At 41.5% G+C, this 18,805-nt stretch overlaps 1 protein-coding gene across 1 annotated transcript; it reads left to right on the top strand.

Annotated features, from left to right (window-relative positions):
• The first annotated feature begins 16,297 nt into the window (after positions 1 to 16,297).
• E1B28_003585 (uncharacterized protein) lies at positions 16,298 to 17,930 on the top strand. Its single transcript, XM_043160579.1, has 9 exons — positions 16,298 to 16,577; positions 16,635 to 16,803; positions 16,860 to 17,056; positions 17,118 to 17,201; positions 17,258 to 17,356; positions 17,426 to 17,436; positions 17,501 to 17,631; positions 17,691 to 17,740; positions 17,805 to 17,930. The coding sequence occupies exons 2-9, from the start codon at positions 16,743 to 16,745 to the stop codon at positions 17,832 to 17,834; spliced, it is 663 nt and encodes a 220-aa protein (XP_043002536.1). The 5' UTR covers positions 16,298 to 16,577; positions 16,635 to 16,742; the 3' UTR covers positions 17,835 to 17,930.
• The last annotated feature ends 875 nt before the right edge of the window (positions 17,931 to 18,805 follow it).

Genomic DNA, 18,805 nt, shown 5'->3' with positions numbered 1-18,805 from the left:
TTCCACTACTGGGATATCCAGTTAGGATTTTAGAATGATCTCGTTTGGATCTGAGAGAAGTTGCTCGATCGTAAGATAAGGTGTAGTACCCTTCTTTTTCGATCTTACCAGTGGATAGGATTCGATATGGACTATGGCATTGGTACATGACTGGAAAAAGTTTTATGACACATTTGTGGCCGCTGGGTTTATGACATTCTATGAATACTGTTCCAAGACCAGTAATAGGCGTGTTAGCTTCATTGCCTGCACTAGTCTGAACTGCGATTGGGCTGCTTAATTCGTGATAGTCAACAAAATCATTGATGTTAGGAGTCATATGATGTGTTGCTCCACTATCTAGTAGCCATTTCTCTTGCTTTTCTTGCTTATCACTCATTGCATTTGTAGAAAACACAAATATATTTTTACATACAGAAACATTGTTACAACCAATTGTAGTTATACAAGAAGTTTGATCAGTGTTATTCTGTAGTGAGTGATTAGCATTAAGCTTTGAATTAAAAGAGAAATCTTGCCAGCATTCATAGTCACGACCATAGGTGTCTTCACCATTGTATTCGTAGTCGTTGTAGTTGTGATAGTCATTGGGGGTCTCGGACTCTTCCATTTGTCGATCTTCGTAGGAAATTCCATCAGAGAAGCGGTGTCTCCTGATGTATCCTTGTGAAGTTTCTCCATGTCTTGTGCAATCCTTCCAGCTATGTCCAATTTGCTTGCATTTGAAGCATATGCGTTGTGGACAGTTCCTGAAGACGTGCTCCGTACTTCCACACTTGTAGCATTTCTTCTGTAGTGGTGAATTGCTGCTGAGCTGTGGTCTGGGGGGTCGTCCGCCAGTACTCATTCTCGCAGCTTTGGAAATTCGCCTTCTGTTTTCTTCTGCCATTCTCTTTAGGTAGTCTACCCTGCTCTCCTTTTTCCATGGACTTTTACCAGTATCAACTGGTGGCCAGTTGAAGTCTTCAACCATCGGATGAAGTTTTCGACATTTGTTGGCAGGGTGAGTAGGGTTTCGGCAGTGAGAACACCTTTGAGGTGGATTGAGAGGACAGTTAGCATGAGTGTGCTTAATTGATTCGCAGATATAGCAAAATGTCTCGTCTTTGCCTATCTTTAGCTGTTTTCTCTGAGTTTTAATTTTCCTCAGAGCCGATCGATGTCTGTCCTTCTCCAATTGATTCATGCGTCTGACATGTTCATTAAAGTCAGATTCATCGAATCCGGTATTGCATTCCTCATATGCCTCCCTTTTCCTCTTCAAACTGTTGCGTTTGAGCCATTTCTGTCTAACTTCATATCTTCGATTGAATCGTCGCTTGATATGGAACCAATTGTGACTGGTCCAAGGAGTGAGATGTGGATCATCAAGATCAACTTCGTTTGTGATACAATTTACTGGTAAAGCTTTTGCCAGTGTCATGGATCTTCGAATCGACGCTACTTCTTGAGCAGGTGAGAAGAGTTCCATGGAATTGCTTCCTTGGCCTATAGTCATGGATGTCACAAATTTTCCAGCAGTTCTTCTGCAATGATATTCTTTGAGAATTTCTTCTTCTCCAAGATCCAATATGTCGTTTCTGAATCTTTGGACTTTCTCGACCATTGGTTCAACGTAAAAACCATTTTTTATGAATAGAGGGGTCCAAGATAGATCAAGATCTGTCCTTATCACATCATGTTCAGATATGACAGCGGGAAGATACTCTTCCTGAGTTATGACCGGGTCGGGTAAGTCTGGAGGTGGACTGTTGATTGAGAAATCATCAAAGTTGATTTGATTCGGGTTTGTGTCCGTAAGATCCAGCATTGAATCAATTGTTTCATTTTCTGGTAGAGACATTTCTGGCTCATCATCAGATACATAGATGACATCGCATTCTAGATCTGGTGCTTCCTCCATATGGGTATCTTCCTCATTGTCAGAAGTTTCTTCCATATGGACATAAACAGGAGTTGGAGAATTTTCCATTAGGAAGCAAATGGTTGCATTGACATGAACATTGGAAAGTTCTTCTTGGAGGCGAGAACTGATTTGAATCGGAAGAGGTTCAGGAGATGGTTGGACTAATCCTCCTGTTTCAGGAGTATTATTTGGGGTGTCAGAGAGTAGACCAAAAGTGACTCGGTATGGATCATTTCTCTCGTAGTAGGTATCCGAATCGTATTCATCACCTTCCATCCAATCAGAGTAAGCAGATTGTCGTATTCTTTCTGCTTCTTCTTCTTCTAGATTGCGACCAGGCCACATTCTGTTTGGCGTATGTACTTCAAACAGTCCTCCTAGATTTTCAGAAGGAGTTCTTGTAAGACCAAAGTATCGTGGTACACATCTGACTTGGGTAAGCCAGTTGTGATCAATGTTAAAGTCATCGACTTTATTCTTCAGAGGGTTTTGAAGATACCAATCAAGAGCGTTGTACTCTAGATTTTCTTCCACAACCTTTTTCCAGCATTGTGGGAGACGAACTTGAATCAGAGCATTTTCTCTCCATATTGAATTGTTTTTGAAGAGTCGCACGGAATCAGGATAGGTTTCTCTAGCAACCTTGTTCATTGATACGATTTCCAGAGAGATATCCCTGATTAGTCGTCTGATATCATTGGTACTTTGCCATGGGTAAAGATGTGTTGCAGTATGAACCATTAGTGGTGGTTCAATTCGAATGTTTTCGATCTTTGTGTCCTGATCCATCAGGCTTTCAAAGATGAATTGACGTGGTGTCATGTTATCTATCCTGTAGATATTGACATTGTACTCTCGTCGATGAGTATCTGCAGCTTCTGAACTGAGCGATAGGATTATTTTGTAAATCCCTGAGGCGTTTAGTTCCTCGAGTTCTTGAAGCAAACTATTCTTTTTTGCTTCTTCATCAGTGAGGAGAATGTTTTGTAGAATATTGTTTCTAAGATTCTCCCGAAGTTTTTGAAGCATGTTATTGATCACCATTTCTGTTCGTGATGGTTCTCCAAAAGAATTTTGCTGCATAGCTTCGAGTTGTGTATAGTGAAGAGCATTAGGAATGAATACAGGAGATGGTGGAACAGTATGCGGCAATCTGGTATCCAGTTCAACCTGATATTCAGTTTGTGGATTTACATCAGATGCTGTGGAACTAATGGTGCATCGGGCAAGTGGTGGTTGGAAGAAATCCGGATTGTCACCAAATGTTTCCATTAAGTCTTTAAAATCTGGATCGGAAACTGGTTCATGATCAGGAAGTGGTCGTCCAAGATTGTGACTTGTAGACGTTCCTATCATTTGTAGGTCTCGGGTAGTGGTGCTAGGAATATTCGAAGTAGACGTAATTTGTCTTTCTTCTCCATCCCATGTGTAGCCAACACGATTCATGTGTATTTCAACAAATTGTAATTCATCGGCTAGTTGTGAACAATTGATTTTAACAGGAGCAGAATGATTTGCAGAAGAGTTTTTATTTTTCTTTCCTCCCCCTTTCTGCTTTTTGTTATTGTTAAATTGTTTCTTAGAACCCTGACCAGGATTCTGCTGTGGCTGTTTCCCTTTTCCTTTTCCTTTCCAGTTCTTTTTCTGGTTGCTTTGCTGAGCACCAGGGTTATACTGCTGAATCGGATTGAAGTTCCGATTCTTTTGACCATTATTCCACTGTGGTCGAAAGTTTGGATTGAAATGCTTCAGTCCAGTGACTCTCGCAGTATTCGATTGTACCATAGACATCGATTGTTTTTGCATCCACTTGGTGGATACCATTTCAATAATCTTTTGAGTGGTAAATTCCCGCTCAGTAAGATTGTTGATGATAGATATGACGTTCCCGAAGGAAGGAGGTAGCTTGCTGACTATTTGGAAAGCGATAAGCTTATCCTCCAGAGGGTATCCTTTCTCCTGAAGTCTAGCTGCATGGGAAGTGATCTGGGTAATGGCAGGTATTGGATTTACACCATCCTGAATGAAGATATTATTGTATTTAATATATTCTTCATTTGCACTGGCAACCTTATTGGATTGAAATGCCAGCTTCAAAGCGTCGAAGAATTGCATAGCGGTTTTGTCTTTGCCGTATGAAATTCTAATGGCTTTAGAAGTGCGAAGATGTAGGTAACCAAGAGCCTGCTCATTTTTCTCAGACCAAGTGTTGTATGTGGAGACAGATGTGTGATAAGTTGCATGATCGGTAGCAGCAATAGTAGGTGCCGCAGTAGTCAATGCAGTTACACATTTCTGTACTCTACAGTAGTTTGTGAATGTATCAGAAAACTCTTCCCATTTGCGTGCATTTCCATCGAAGATCGGGATGACGGAGATTCCGGCAGTAGAAGGAGTTTCGGCGTTATTAACCATTTGGGTATAGAGAGGATATTGCCTATAATTGGCAACAAGGAAGTCTGATTCTGGATCATTCTTTACAGAGAAGGCTTTGTCAGAACCAGAGACTACTGGAACGTTAAAGCCAGTGGGAGTTTTGACGTAAACACCTGCTTCTTCGGAAGACATTTGCTAGAAGAAATAAGATTGTAAGCAAAAGCTTTAAACAATCTGTCTTTCTCTAGATTATGAGTCCGTTTGGCCACAAACGGTCGTTATCAATTAAGATAACTAATTCCATGTGTCATGTGTCACTTCAGTGATCCGGTCTCAATCCCGGACTCACTATGTATAGTAAAAATCTATATGCCAATAGAAAGCTTTTTGTTTTAAAATTTGTTGATTGATCTGCGTCAGTTACACAAGCTTTCTCACATGAAACCCGCAGGTTCATGCTTAGGCATTGTCCAACGAGCGATCCCAAAACAACAAACTTATAAACTACTAAGCGTTTATATGACTGACAGCATATAGTGGAGGTTTTACTTATTTAAATACGAAAGTGACCGTTGACTATTTTACAAGCTATCTAACTTGGGGTCCGAACGGTTGTCCCAAGTGAATCATCCGTGTAAATGGATGAAACCTTCTCAGTCTGCGTTGCACAAGCGTGCGGGCACGACCAGAGGAGTAAGAAGTGTAAAATGTAGATATAGGGCTTGTACGAAAGTGAAGGCCCATGATGCTAGTATAGAGGGAAAGAGATGAATGAAATAACTCTTGCCTTTATGCCATATCCAATATCCACTGGTGAACTTCTCTATGTCCCGTAATGTTGAACTTATCGTTTAACATGTGACCGTGTCAGTCACAAGACTTAGACACAAGACTCCATAGACATTAGTAGTTACTCATGTACATACGTCTGTCACTATATTTACACTATCATTCACATGGATAGTTTCCTTATCTACCAATAGCTTATAGACCTCACAGTAGATGACTGAGCATTCTCTCACATCTACTTATATCTACCAATAGCTATATGACCTCTAGAGATAACAAGAACCTTGTTACTCAGACACATTCATTAGATACTATCTTTAGTTCTAACTCTCACAGACGTGCTTAGCACGACATAGCACGACATACCTATTATTATATCTACAAAGTAGTATAAAAGCTAGGTAGTAACAACCTGTAAAGACAGGCTGTTCTATACGAATATCCTATCACTTAACTCTAACAAGTTATTATCTCAAGTCCCACACAAAGTAAGTCATCCACTGTGCGACTTAGGCTAACAGCCTTGCACCCTGCTTTCAACAGGTTATGGGCCCCGGACGCCACAGACTTCCTAGTCAGTGTCAATGGCGGACAGACCTATGACCCTTTGCAGGACATAGAGAAGTTCACCAGTGGATATTGGATATGGCATAAAGGCAAGAGTTATTTCATTCATCTCTTTCCCTCTATACTAGCATCATGGGCCTTCACTTTCGTACAAGCCCTATATCTACATTTTACACTTCTTACTCCTCTGGTCGTGCCCGCACGCTTGTGCAACGCAGACTGAGAAGGTTTCATCCATTTACACGGATGATTCACTTGGGACAACCGTTCGGACCCCAAGTTAGATAGCTTGTAAAATAGTCAACGGTCACTTTCGTATTTAAATAAGTAAAACCTCCACTATATGCTGTCAGTCATATAAACGCTTAGTAGTTTATAAGTTTGTTGTTTTGGGATCGCTCGTTGGACAATGCCTAAGCATGAACCTGCGGGTTTCATGTGAGAAAGCTTGTGTAACTGACGCAGATCAATCAACAAATTTTAAAACAAAAAGCTTTCTATTGGCATATAGATTTTTACTATACATAGTGAGTCCGGGATTGAGACCGGATCACTGAAGTGACACATGACACATGGAATTAGTTATCTTAATTGATAACGACCGTTTGTGGCCAAACGGACTCATAATCTAGAGAAAGACAGATTGTTTAAAGCTTTTGCTTACAATCTTATTTCTTCTAGCAAATGTCTTCCGAAGAAGCAGGTGTTTACGTCAAAACTCCCACTGGCTTTAACGTTCCAGTAGTCTCTGGTTCTGACAAAGCCTTCTCTGTAAAGAATGATCCAGAATCAGACTTCCTTGTTGCCAATTATAGGCAATATCCTCTCTATACCCAAATGGTTAATAACGCCGAAACTCCTTCTACTGCCGGAATCTCCGTCATCCCGATCTTCGATGGAAATGCACGCAAATGGGAAGAGTTTTCTGATACATTCACAAACTACTGTAGAGTACAGAAATGTGTAACTGCATTGACTACTGCGGCACCTACTATTGCTGCTACCGATCATGCAACTTATCACACATCTGTCTCCACATACAACACTTGGTCTGAGAAAAATGAGCAGGCTCTTGGTTACCTACATCTTCGCACTTCTAAAGCCATTAGAATTTCATACGGCAAAGACAAAACCGCTATGCAATTCTTCGACGCTTTGAAGCTGGCATTTCAATCCAATAAGGTTGCCAGTGCAAATGAAGAATATATTAAATACAATAATATCTTCATTCAGGATGGTGTAAATCCAATACCTGCCATTACCCAGATCACTTCCCATGCAGCTAGACTTCAGGAGAAAGGATACCCTCTGGAGGATAAGCTTATCGCTTTCCAAATAGTCAGCAAGCTACCTCCTTCCTTCGGGAACGTCATATCTATCATCAACAATCTTACTGAGCGGGAATTTACCACTCAAAAGATTATTGAAATGGTATCCACCAAGTGGATGCAAAAACAATCGATGTCTATGGTACAATCGAATACTGCGAGAGTCACTGGACTGAAGCATTTCAATCCAAACTTTCGACCACAGTGGAATAATGGTCAAAAGAATCGGAACTTCAATCCGATTCAGCAGTATAACCCTGGTGCTCAGCAAAGCAACCAGAAAAAGAACTGGAAAGGAAAAGGAAAAGGGAAACAGCCACAGCAGAATCCTGGTCAGGGTTCTAAGAAACAATTTAACAATAACAAAAAGCAGAAAGGGGGAGGAAAGAAAAATAAAAACTCTTCTGCAAATCATTCTGCTCCTGTTAAAATCAATTGTTCACAACTAGCCGATGAATTACAATTTGTTGAAATACACATGAATCGTGTTGGCTACACATGGGATGGAGAAGAAAGACAAATTACGTCTACTTCGAATATTCCTAGCACCACTACCCGAGACCTACAAATGATAGGAACGTCTACAAGTCACAATCTTGGACGACCACTTCCTGATCATGAACCAGTTTCCGATCCAGATTTTAAAGACTTAATGGAAACATTTGGTGACAATCCGGATTTCTTCCAACCACCACTTGCCCGATGCACCATTAGTTCCACAGCATCTGATGTAAATCCACAAACTGAATATCAGGTTGAACTGGATACCAGATTGCCGCATACTGTTCCACCATCTCCTGTATTCATTCCTAATGCTCTTCACTATACACAACTCGAAGCTATGCAGCAAAATTCTTTTGGAGAACCATCACGAACAGAAATGGTGATCAATAACATGCTTCAAAAACTTCGGGAGAATCTTAGAAACAATATTCTACAAAACATTCTCCTCACTGATGAAGAAGCAAAAAAGAATAGTTTGCTTCAAGAACTCGAGGAACTAAACGCCTCAGGGATTTACAAAATAATCCTATCGCTCAGTTCAGAAGCTGCAGATACTCATCGACGAGAGTACAATGTCAATATCTACAGGATAGATAACATGACACCACGTCAATTCATCTTTGAAAGCCTGATGGATCAGGACACAAAGATCGAAAACATTCGAATTGAACCACCACTAATGGTTCATACTGCAACACATCTTTACCCATGGCAAAGTACCAATGATATCAGACGACTAATCAGGGATATCTCTCTGGAAATCGTATCAATGAACAAGGTTGCTAGAGAAACCTATCCTGATTCCGTGCGACTCTTCAAAAACAATTCAATATGGAGAGAAAATGCTCTGATTCAAGTTCGTCTCCCACAATGCTGGAAAAAGGTTGTGGAAGAAAATCTAGAGTACAACGCTCTTGATTGGTATCTTCAAAACCCTCTGAAGAATAAAGTCGATGACTTTAACATTGATCACAACTGGCTTACCCAAGTCAGATGTGTACCACGATACTTTGGTCTTACAAGAACTCCTTCTGAAAATCTAGGAGGACTGTTTGAAGTACATACGCCAAACAGAATGTGGCCTGGTCGCAATCTAGAAGAAGAAGAAGCAGAAAGAATACGACAATCTGCTTACTCTGATTGGATGGAAGGTGATGAATACGATTCGGATACCTACTACGAGAGAAATGATCCATACCGAGTCACTTTTGGTCTACTCTCTGACACCCCAAATAATACTCCTGAAACAGGAGGATTAGTCCAACCATCTCCTGAACCTCTTCCGATTCAAATCAGTTCTCGCCTCCAAGAAGAACTTTCCAATGTTCATGTCAATGCAACCATTTGCTTCCTAATGGAAAATTCTCCAACTCCTGTTTATGTCCATATGGAAGAAACTTCTGACAATGAGGAAGATACCCATATGGAGGAAGCACCAGATCTAGAATGCGATGTCATCTATGTATCTGATGATGAGCCAGAAATGTCTCTACCAGAAAATGAAACAATTGATTCAATGCTGGATCTTACGGACACAAACCCGAATCAAATCAACTTTGATGATTTCTCAATCAACAGTCCACCTCCAGACTTACCCGACCCGGTCATAACTCAGGAAGAGTATCTTCCCGCTGTCATATCTGAACATGATGTGATAAGGACAGATCTTGATCTATCTTGGACCCCTCTATTCATAAAAAATGGTTTTTACGTTGAACCAATGGTCGAGAAAGTCCAAAGATTCAGAAACGACATATTGGATCTTGGAGAAGAAGAAATTCTCAAAGAATATCATTGCAGAAGAACTGCTGGAAAATTTGTGACATCCATGACTATAGGCCAAGGAAGCAATTCCATGGAACTCTTCTCACCTGCTCAAGAAGTAGCGTCGATTCGAAGATCCATGACACTGGCAAAAGCTTTACCAGTAAATTGTATCACAAACGAAGTTGATCTTGATGATCCACATCTCACTCCTTGGACCAGTCACAATTGGTTCCATATCAAGCGACGATTCAATCGAAGATATGAAGTTAGACAGAAATGGCTCAAACGCAACAGTTTGAAGAGGAAAAGGGAGGCATATGAGGAATGCAATACCGGATTCGATGAATCTGACTTTAATGAACATGTCAGACGCATGAATCAATTGGAGAAGGACAGACATCGATCGGCTCTGAGGAAAATTAAAACTCAGAGAAAACAGCTAAAGATAGGCAAAGACGAGACATTTTGCTATATCTGCGAATCAATTAAGCACACTCATGCTAACTGTCCTCTCAATCCACCTCAAAGGTGTTCTCACTGCCGAAACCCTACTCACCCTGCCAACAAATGTCGAAAACTTCATCCGATGGTTGAAGACTTCAACTGGCCACCAGTTGATACTGGTAAAAGTCCATGGAAAAAGGAGAGCAGGGTAGACTACCTAAAGAGAATGGCAGAAGAAAACAGAAGGCGAATTTCCAAAGCTGCGAGAATGAGTACTGGCGGACGACCCCCCCAGACCACAGCTCAGCAGCAATTCACCACTACAGAAGAAATGCTACAAGTGTGGAAGTACGGAGCACGTCTTCAGGAACTGTCCACAACGCATATGCTTCAAATGCAAGCAAATTGGACATAGCTGGAAGGATTGCACAAGACATGGAGAAACTTCACAAGGATACATCAGGAGACACCGCTTCTCTGATGGAATTTCCTACGAAGATCGACAAATGGAAGAGTCCGAGACCCCCAATGACTATCACAACTACAACGACTACGAATACAATGGTGAAGACACCTATGGTCGTGACTATGAATGCTGGCAAGATTTCTCTTTTAATTCAAAGCTTAATGCTAATCACTCACTACAGAATAACACTGATCAAACTTCTTGTATAACTACAATTGGTTGTAACAATGTTTCTGTATGTAAAAATATATTTGTGTTTTCTACAAATGCAATGAGTGATAAGCAAGAAAAGCAAGAGAAATGGCTACTAGATAGTGGAGCAACACATCATATGACTCCTAACATCAATGATTTTGTTGACTATCACGAATTAAGCAGCCCAATCGCAGTTCAGACTAGTGCAGGCAATGAAGCTAACACGCCTATTACTGGTCTTGGAACAGTATTCATAGAATGTCATAAACCCAGCGGCCACAAATGTGTCATAAAACTTTTTCCAGTCATGTACCAATGCCATAGTCCATATCGAATCCTATCCACTGGTAAGATCGAAAAAGAAGGGTACTACACCTTATCTTACGATCGAGCAACTTCTCTCAGATCCAAACGAGATCATTCTAAAATCCTAACTGGATATCCCAGTAGTGGAACGGATAATCTCAAATGGGTTGATGGAAAGATACTCTCCAAGGAGAAATCACCTTCAATCATAATGGCTTCTCTTGCAAACATAGATTCATCTATTTGGCATAAACGTTTTGCACACGCATCTTACAATGTACTGCGCAAGTGTCAAACTTCATGCAAAGGTTTCACTGAATCTACGATTCGTGAACCAACTACAGGAATCTGTAAAGGTTGCGCTAAAGGAAAGATGACAGCTAAATCATACCCATCTTCTAACAAACGTGCCTCTCAAAAACTAGAATTAGTTCATGCAGATGTACTAGAATTTCCAACCCACTCTTATCAGCAAAACAAATATTGCTTGACAATGATCGATGACTTTTCCTCACTAGGATGGGTCTTCCCTATACGAAACAAATCCGATGTTTTCCAAAAGTTAAAAGAATGGAAGACATTAGTGGAAAATCTATCCAATCAAAAAGTCAAGAAGCTACGCTTCAATCGAGGGGGAGAATTCTTCTCTAAGAATACAGAAGCATTCTTCAAACAACATGGAATTTCTATCCAGTCATCTGCACCTCACATACATGAACAAAATGGACAAATAGAATGTTTCAATCGAACGCTGCGAGACAAATCTGAAGCACTACGGCAGCAAGCCTGTGCACCAGAGAGTTGGTGGCAATTTGCGATTGAAACAGCTCTTCATGTATACAACAGAACTCCGATTCATTCTAGAGCATGGAAAATGCCTGTAGAAATTTATAGCAACAACCAACCTGATGTTTCATACTTCAGGACGTTTGGTTGTGGGGCTTATGTTCATAATCACAAAGAAGTACGCAAAAACAAACTAGCACCACGCTCAGAAGCAATGATCTTCATTGGCTATGAGCCAGGATCAAAAGCTTATCGTTCTATGCGCATTACTAGCAACTCTATCGTTGTTAGCCCCAATGCTACTTTTGATGAATCATGGTTTCCTAAATGCAAGCAAGAAGCACCTGGATCTATCGAGATAGACAAATCTTCCAAACCAATCCACTCTACGCCTTTTACCCAATACCCTTACGACGGTCATGATCACAATGATCACCATCCAAATTCCAATCAAAAGGACGCTTTTGACGAATTTTGGAATCTTCCCAATGATGACTCTGACGATGAGGCTCCTATACCGGATCCTGAATGTAATATTCCCAAGGATGAACAACCTCAGGAAAAACCTCATGAACAGAATTATCCTCCACAACCTCCTCCACGTACTCATAAAAGATCTCAGAAAGTGAGAGATCCTTTGCCACCTAGAGAAGTCGAACCTAGAATTCGCATACCTAGGATACAGGAAGGAAACGTCTATACAGGCGATCCTCTTGAAAACCAACAACAAGGCATGCGAAGTTGGCAAAAGACAGTTAATCCACTAGGAATACCTGAAAAGATACAAGTAAAACCGAAAGAAACTGTCATTCCTGAACAGGGAAGCTCCGAGAAAGAGCTTCTGACTAGACTTATTCAGGAAGGGGGAGAACAATTTATTAAAACATTTCTTTCATCCGCTATCAAACCAGATTTTGATACAGTCAAAGACTGGTCTTATTCTGAAATCCTCAACCTTCGCCCAAAAGAGGAACAGATAGAATGGCTGAAAGCTTGTGGAGAAGAATTGAAATCACTAAATGAAAGACAAGTGTTTTCAATAGTAAACCGTCCTACACACAAGAAACCAATCAAATGTAGATGGGTATTCGACAAGAAGTCGGATGGACGCTACAAAGCGCGATTAGTAGCAAAAGGATTTTCACAAATCCAAGGCATAGATTATGACGAATTATTTTCACCAGTTGTACGATTTGAAACCGTACGACTACTTCTGGCATTAGCAGCACTAGAAGACTGGGAAATCTCAGCGCTCGATGTTAAAACCGCCTTTCTATATGGCGAGTTAAAGGAAGAAATCTTTATGGAACAACCAGAAGGATTCGTCAAGGATAAAGACAAGGTTTGGAAGTTACGCAAAGCATTATACGGTCTGAAGCAAGCCAGTCGAACTTGGTGGCATACGTGTACACAATCAATGATGAAAATGGGCTACACACGATGCACTTCAGATGCTGGCGTATATATCTTCCAAGAAAACGGCAAAACAGTAATTGCCATCATTTATGTCGACGATGCCCTATTCATGGGATCCGACAAGGACCTTCTCAATAGAAAGAAGAAGGAATTTATGAAAGTCTGGGAATGCAGAGATTTAGGAGAACCGAAGGAATTTCTTCGAATGAGAATCAGGAGAGATCGCAAAAATCGAAAGATCTATCTTGATCAATGCGACTATCTTGAAAAAGTAATCCGAAGATTTGATATGACAAATGCAAAATCAGCAAACACACCATTACCTGGTGGATACACACCAGTTACCAATACAAATACTCCAGATCCAAAACTTCGATCACAGTTCCAATCAGTAATAGGATCACTACTTTACCTCATGCTTGGAACACGACCTGACATTGCACATGCTGTTATCAAACTATCACAGCATGGAGCAAATCCATCCCAAGATCATCTTGATCGATCAAAGTATATCCTCAAATATCTTAGGGGAACTTCGAAATATACACTCACATATGATGGAAAGTCGAACATGGGATTCATGGCCTATTCTGACTCAGATTGGGCAACAGATCCCAGTAATCGAAAATCACACACTGGATATTTGATCAAGTTTGCCAACGCACCAGTCTGTTGGGTTTCACACCAACAAAAGACCATTGCATTGTCATCTATGGAAGCCGAGTACATGGCACTATCCGACTGTGCTAGACAAATTAGATGGATTGAAAACCTCTTTGGAGAAATAGGATTTCCATTAGAGTCAATTCCACTAATCGGCGATAATCAAGGATCACTATTCCTAAGCAGTAACGAAGTACAAGAAAAGCGAACCAAACACATGGACATCCGCTTTCATCACATTCGTGAATGCATCACCGAAAAGAAGATTACACTCTTCTATTCTCCTACAACCGAAAATCCTGCAGATCTTCTCACGAAGAACCTAGATAGAATCAAGTTCGAGAAATGCCATAAAGAACTTGGATTAACCTTCCACTAATTCTATACCACATGAATTCAGTGAGGGGGAGTGTTGAACTTATCGTTTAACATGTGACCGTGTCAGTCACAAGACTTAGACACAAGACTCCATAGACATTAGTAGTTACTCATGTACATACGTCTGTCACTATATTTACACTATCATTCACATGGATAGTTTCCTTATCTACCAATAGCTTATAGACCTCACAGTAGATGACTGAGCATTCTCTCACATCTACTTATATCTACCAATAGCTATATGACCTCTAGAGATAACAAGAACCTTGTTACTCAGACACATTCATTAGATACTATCTTTAGTTCTAACTCTCACAGACGTGCTTAGCACGACATAGCACGACATACCTATTATTATACCTACAAAGTAGTATAAAAGCTAGGTAATAACAGCATGTAAAGACAGGCTGTTCTATACGAATATCCTATCACTTAACTCTAACAAGTTATTATCTCAAGTCCCACACAAAGTAAGTCATCCACTGTGCGACTTAGGCTAACAGCCTTGCACCCTGCTTTCAACAATACGTTTACTACTGACTGATACCTTTTCCGTCTCAATAAAACGAAGTTTCGGAGCTTCTGGCCGAGAGATCAGGGATATCGATATGGTGTACCATATGTTTTGGAAGACGTCGCTCCTCATCGAGTAAATGTAAATAACCAAACCAGTTGGAAGTTCACGTTAGTGGCGTGGCAATGATCGTGCCAAGATAGGTAGATAAACACAGTGCAGACCATTGGGATCTGCTGGATGTAGCTTGTTGACAGTATGATAATTAATTATGGCGATGATCTGCCTGCAACCTTGATTGTGTTTCTACTTACATGTGTAGACGGCGACCTCACCGCCCAATACTTTGTTATGTATGATTAGGGTCAGAAAATACATGTATAGCCCTTCAACTTCGGACCATCCGTTGTGATTCCAAACACTGGCTCCACCCGCTAACTGCACAACATCCAATTAGAAGGAAATATAAATATAGCACATGAACTGGAATGAGATTCAGCCACTGACCTGAATAGAGTAAAGAACCCACGGCATCACAAGGTGGACTTCGCTATGCCATACAACGGAAGCCATTCAGGATCAGACGGAATCCCTAAAATAACAGCGCAGGAGGGTATGTCGTTCGCCATAAGCGAGGGCAACCACTTTTCCAGAGACCGCTCGTAATTCGGGTAGTTTCTGATATGATATCTTCTCGGTTTGTTCCATGACAGCCTATAATGAATGGTTTGAGTGACCAGAATTTGTTCATTTGAAGTACTCGCAGATACCGTTGTGCGAGGTGAGAGTGGATGGTCGGGTTGTGAGTTGTGTAACGTGGGAACAAATCGCAACGGAACCTACTGTCGGAGCCCGGGATCCCGGACACCTTATTGGTATATCGTTCTTCCCACGAGAAATACTTAACTTACTATACTTTGTTTTTACTCAATTCAATGCTGTACATCTTGAGTAGCTGTCCCTAATTTTTTTCGATTTTAGGGAGTGTTGAGCCCAAGTTATGATTTTTTTATGTGCGCAACCTCCAAAACCTCGGTTGGACTGGGTAGCCGGACACCCACATATTAGGGCGGCAGGCACTGACAGTGGCTGTGCGAAAGCGACATGTGACCAATATATTGGTGTTTTGTCCAGCATATCTTGAGCATATCTCACCCAATTTTTGACAGAATTGCACACATAGGGGCTTGTTGTATAGGGAATTTTAGGAGCTACAGTTTGGTAGGGTTAGCTATCTTTGAAGGTCATACAGACCTGAACTTGAGCTCAAATATAGAGATAAATATGAACCACTGTAACCACCTGTATATGTCTGACAGAAAAATTCTAAAAAATCACCAACTATGATGAAATGCCTATTTTAGTAGTGTAGTTCAGATCCCCCAAGGTTTGAAGTTGATTGGTTAAGAACTCTGCTCACAATGGCTTTGCCATTGTATTGTCAGAAAAAAAAGGGGAAAATGAAGATATTCAGTTCTAGCAACCTCTACATAAATTCAACTACCAATATGGCACCTGTCAGGGCTTGGGGAGTGTCAATGAACCATATAATAGTAAGAGCAGAAGGCAGGTTTATTAGGATATGATACCGGTGTGGGCATGTGGTCACATGATTTATTTACCAAATTAAGGAATTAATGCCTAATTTGGACAAGGCATGTTTAAATCCTTATATCTCTCTCATTCATGCACACCTAACCCTTGGACTTGACCCACAGCTCAATCAGATGGTAAGCTTCAATTCTACGACTATAAATGCAGTAGTTGAATTACACATTCTCATACAGTAAGCTAACGTCCTTCCCCATCTGTCCGGCTTCCCGGTCCGAGACAGTATCACGTGGCCGCGTGACTTATATAGGTCTGGGACTCGGAGTCGTTGGCGTTTTGTTTTTCTCGCTCTCTTCCTGCATGCATGCATGTCCTCTAGGCTCTCATCCTCACTCCCTTACGATTGCTATTTCAGAATTTCTCACGGAACTATGTCAACAGGAAGATTTTCGGCCTCCGGCAGCCTAGACGAGGAAAATCCTCTGATATATTATGACGCTCTTTGATTGTGATTATTCACCGAAACGGCCCACATGGTTAACTTGTTCAGTGTGCGGTAGAATCTTCGAGGGATGTGATCGATGATACCTTGTGTTTGACCCGACTCTTTAGCGAAAAGTGAGTATGATTAGTTGACTTTTGTATTATTTAGACTTACGGATCAACTTTTTGAAGCACTTTGCTCTTACCAGTGAAGGAACGAACATTTTCCGGCCGTTCACCTATATAATTCTCGCTCGAGATGCTCCATGGTCTTCAAGCGTATTTGCCTGTTCGTTCACCATGAAGTTCACCGCTGCCCTCTTGTCTTCTGCTCTGCTGATTCAGTCGGCGTCGGCTCACTGTAAGGGTTTTCCCTTTCTCATCGTTCGTTTCGCTAAAGAAGGCTCCATTTGACAGACATCTGGAATACACTAATTGCTGGTAGCACGACCTCTACCGGGGCTGTCCGTATGCCTTTGAGCAACAGTCCTGTCCTGGATGTGACGTCCAAGGATATTACTTGCAACGTCAACCCGACGCCTGCGACAGAGACTGTGTCCGTCGCTGCCGGAAGTACGATTGGGTTCAAACTCGACAATACTCTCTATCACCTGGTGAGCTCGCGAAGGATTGATTTTTTTTTTCAGCAAAGAAACTTCTGACCGGTCATGTTAGGGACCCGCTACCATCTACCTCGGTAAAGTGCCTTCTGGAAGCACTGCCGCCTCATGGGACGGAAGTGGTGCTAACTGGTTCAAGGTACGCTCTATTATAGTCCTTTATTTCTTTTTTCACATCATTCATGAACTTCTTAGATTGCTGAATGGGGAGCGACATTCAATCCCTTCACATTCACCGATCTCAACGCCAACCAACTCACGACGACTATTCCTTCGACAGTTCCCGCCGGAGAGGTACGTAGCTGAGTTCTTCCTCCCACCTGGGCAGTGCGCTTATTAGTACCATCCACCGCCACTCGACAGTATCTCGTCAGGTTTGTGCTTATCATCGCTCTTTCTCGACGTTCTGGAATGTTTATATCACCACCTCTCTATTAGAATTGAGCAAATCGCTCTTCACGTCGCTGGTGCCCCGCAGTGGTACATCTCATGTGCTCAGGTCAAAATCACTGGTGGAGGCAGCGCCAACCCCTCCAAAGTCTCCATTCCTGGCTGGCTCTCTCCTTCGGGTACGTTGTTTATCCCTGGTTTTTGCTTTATGCTGTGGTTTACGCTAATGATCCATTAGATCCTGGTCTTACCGTCAACATCTATTACCCGATACCTACTTCCTACACGGTATGCAAATTTTTTTTTTCAAAACTAGATCTTTGTGCTGAAGTGATGTCATTCCTTTCTCAAGGTTCCTGGACCTAGACCGTTCAGAGGATAAGGGGGGTTTCGTTGAAGAATGGAATGTTCCTGAACTGGCTATATTTATGAATGTTACAATGACGTGAACGCAATCTATACTTTTTTCAAAACTGGGAACTCAGAGAAGAAAACCAGTGACTCGGATAGCCTGAATGCCTAACGCCCCCGTTTTCCTTTGGTTTGTTCTGAGTCCTCGTTCACTCCACACGACATCTGCATGGTTTGGGGTTCTCCAGGTGTGCGCCTCGACTCCTCGGTGGTTTTCGGGCTTGCACTGAGTCAGTAGGCTGTTTCTATCCAAGAATCAGGATATCATTCGTAAGGTTCCCTCATATTACCACACGCGGCGGCGGCACGGTGACACATCGCGGCCTTGATCATTGTCGATGTCACACGTCGAGTGACACGACGCACTTTTTCTTTTATCTTCAAGATTCTTCAAGCTTCTACCATAATCAGACACCGTCATTCCTCCAACTCGATACTCAGCAATATGCAGTACCCTCTTTTTTCTTTTTTTTCAAATGTTTTTCATCGGGAAATCAGGGCTGATGGCAGGCAGGAACGTAGTAATTTCCGTTACTACTGCCGAAATCACCTGCCTGTTGCTTTGATTCGTCGTCGCTTGGGAACAGGTATGCCGTGTGTTTTTATTGATAAAAAGCTACTTATGCTCATTGACTTCCCATTGTAACTTATTTAGATTATTACCGGAGTTATTAGTATATGTACAAAGGAAGAGGAAGACCATATGAACTCAACACGACTTCACCACGACCTTTTTGGGTCTTCATCTTTCTTTGTGCTGGGAGCCTAGGATCTCGTTCTTTGTTCTTTTCGTTCTTTCATTCTTTCGTTCTGCTTGTCATCTCGTATCATCTGCTGGGGGTCTCTGCAGGCACGGAGCATACATTCGGAAGCATTTTACGAGTGGATTTTTCTTTCGGTGAGTATGCAAAAGCAAGTTTGTTCAGTGAACCTCACTGACGA

Source organism: Marasmius oreades, chromosome 11 (genome assembly GCF_018924745.1).
Source record: "Marasmius oreades isolate 03SP1 chromosome 11, whole genome shotgun sequence".
NCBI lineage: Eukaryota > Fungi > Basidiomycota > Agaricomycetes > Agaricales > Marasmiaceae > Marasmius > Marasmius oreades.
Note: the sequence above shows the minus strand (reverse complement) of the source record. Positions and strands in the feature narration are given on the sequence as shown.

Bases quoted from the DNA above. Each gene is read 5' to 3' on its own strand.
- E1B28_003585 (XM_043160579.1), top strand. From the start codon at position 16,743: ATGAAGTTCACCGCTGCCCTCTTGTCTTCTGCTCTGCTGATTCAGTCG. The intron at 16,804-16,859 runs GTAAGGGTTTTC...TCCATTTGACAG, and splicing joins TCAGTCGGCGTCGGCTCACT to ACATCTGGAATACACTAATT. The intron at 17,202-17,257 runs GTACGCTCTATT...TGAACTTCTTAG, and splicing joins GTGGTGCTAACTGGTTCAAG to ATTGCTGAATGGGGAGCGAC.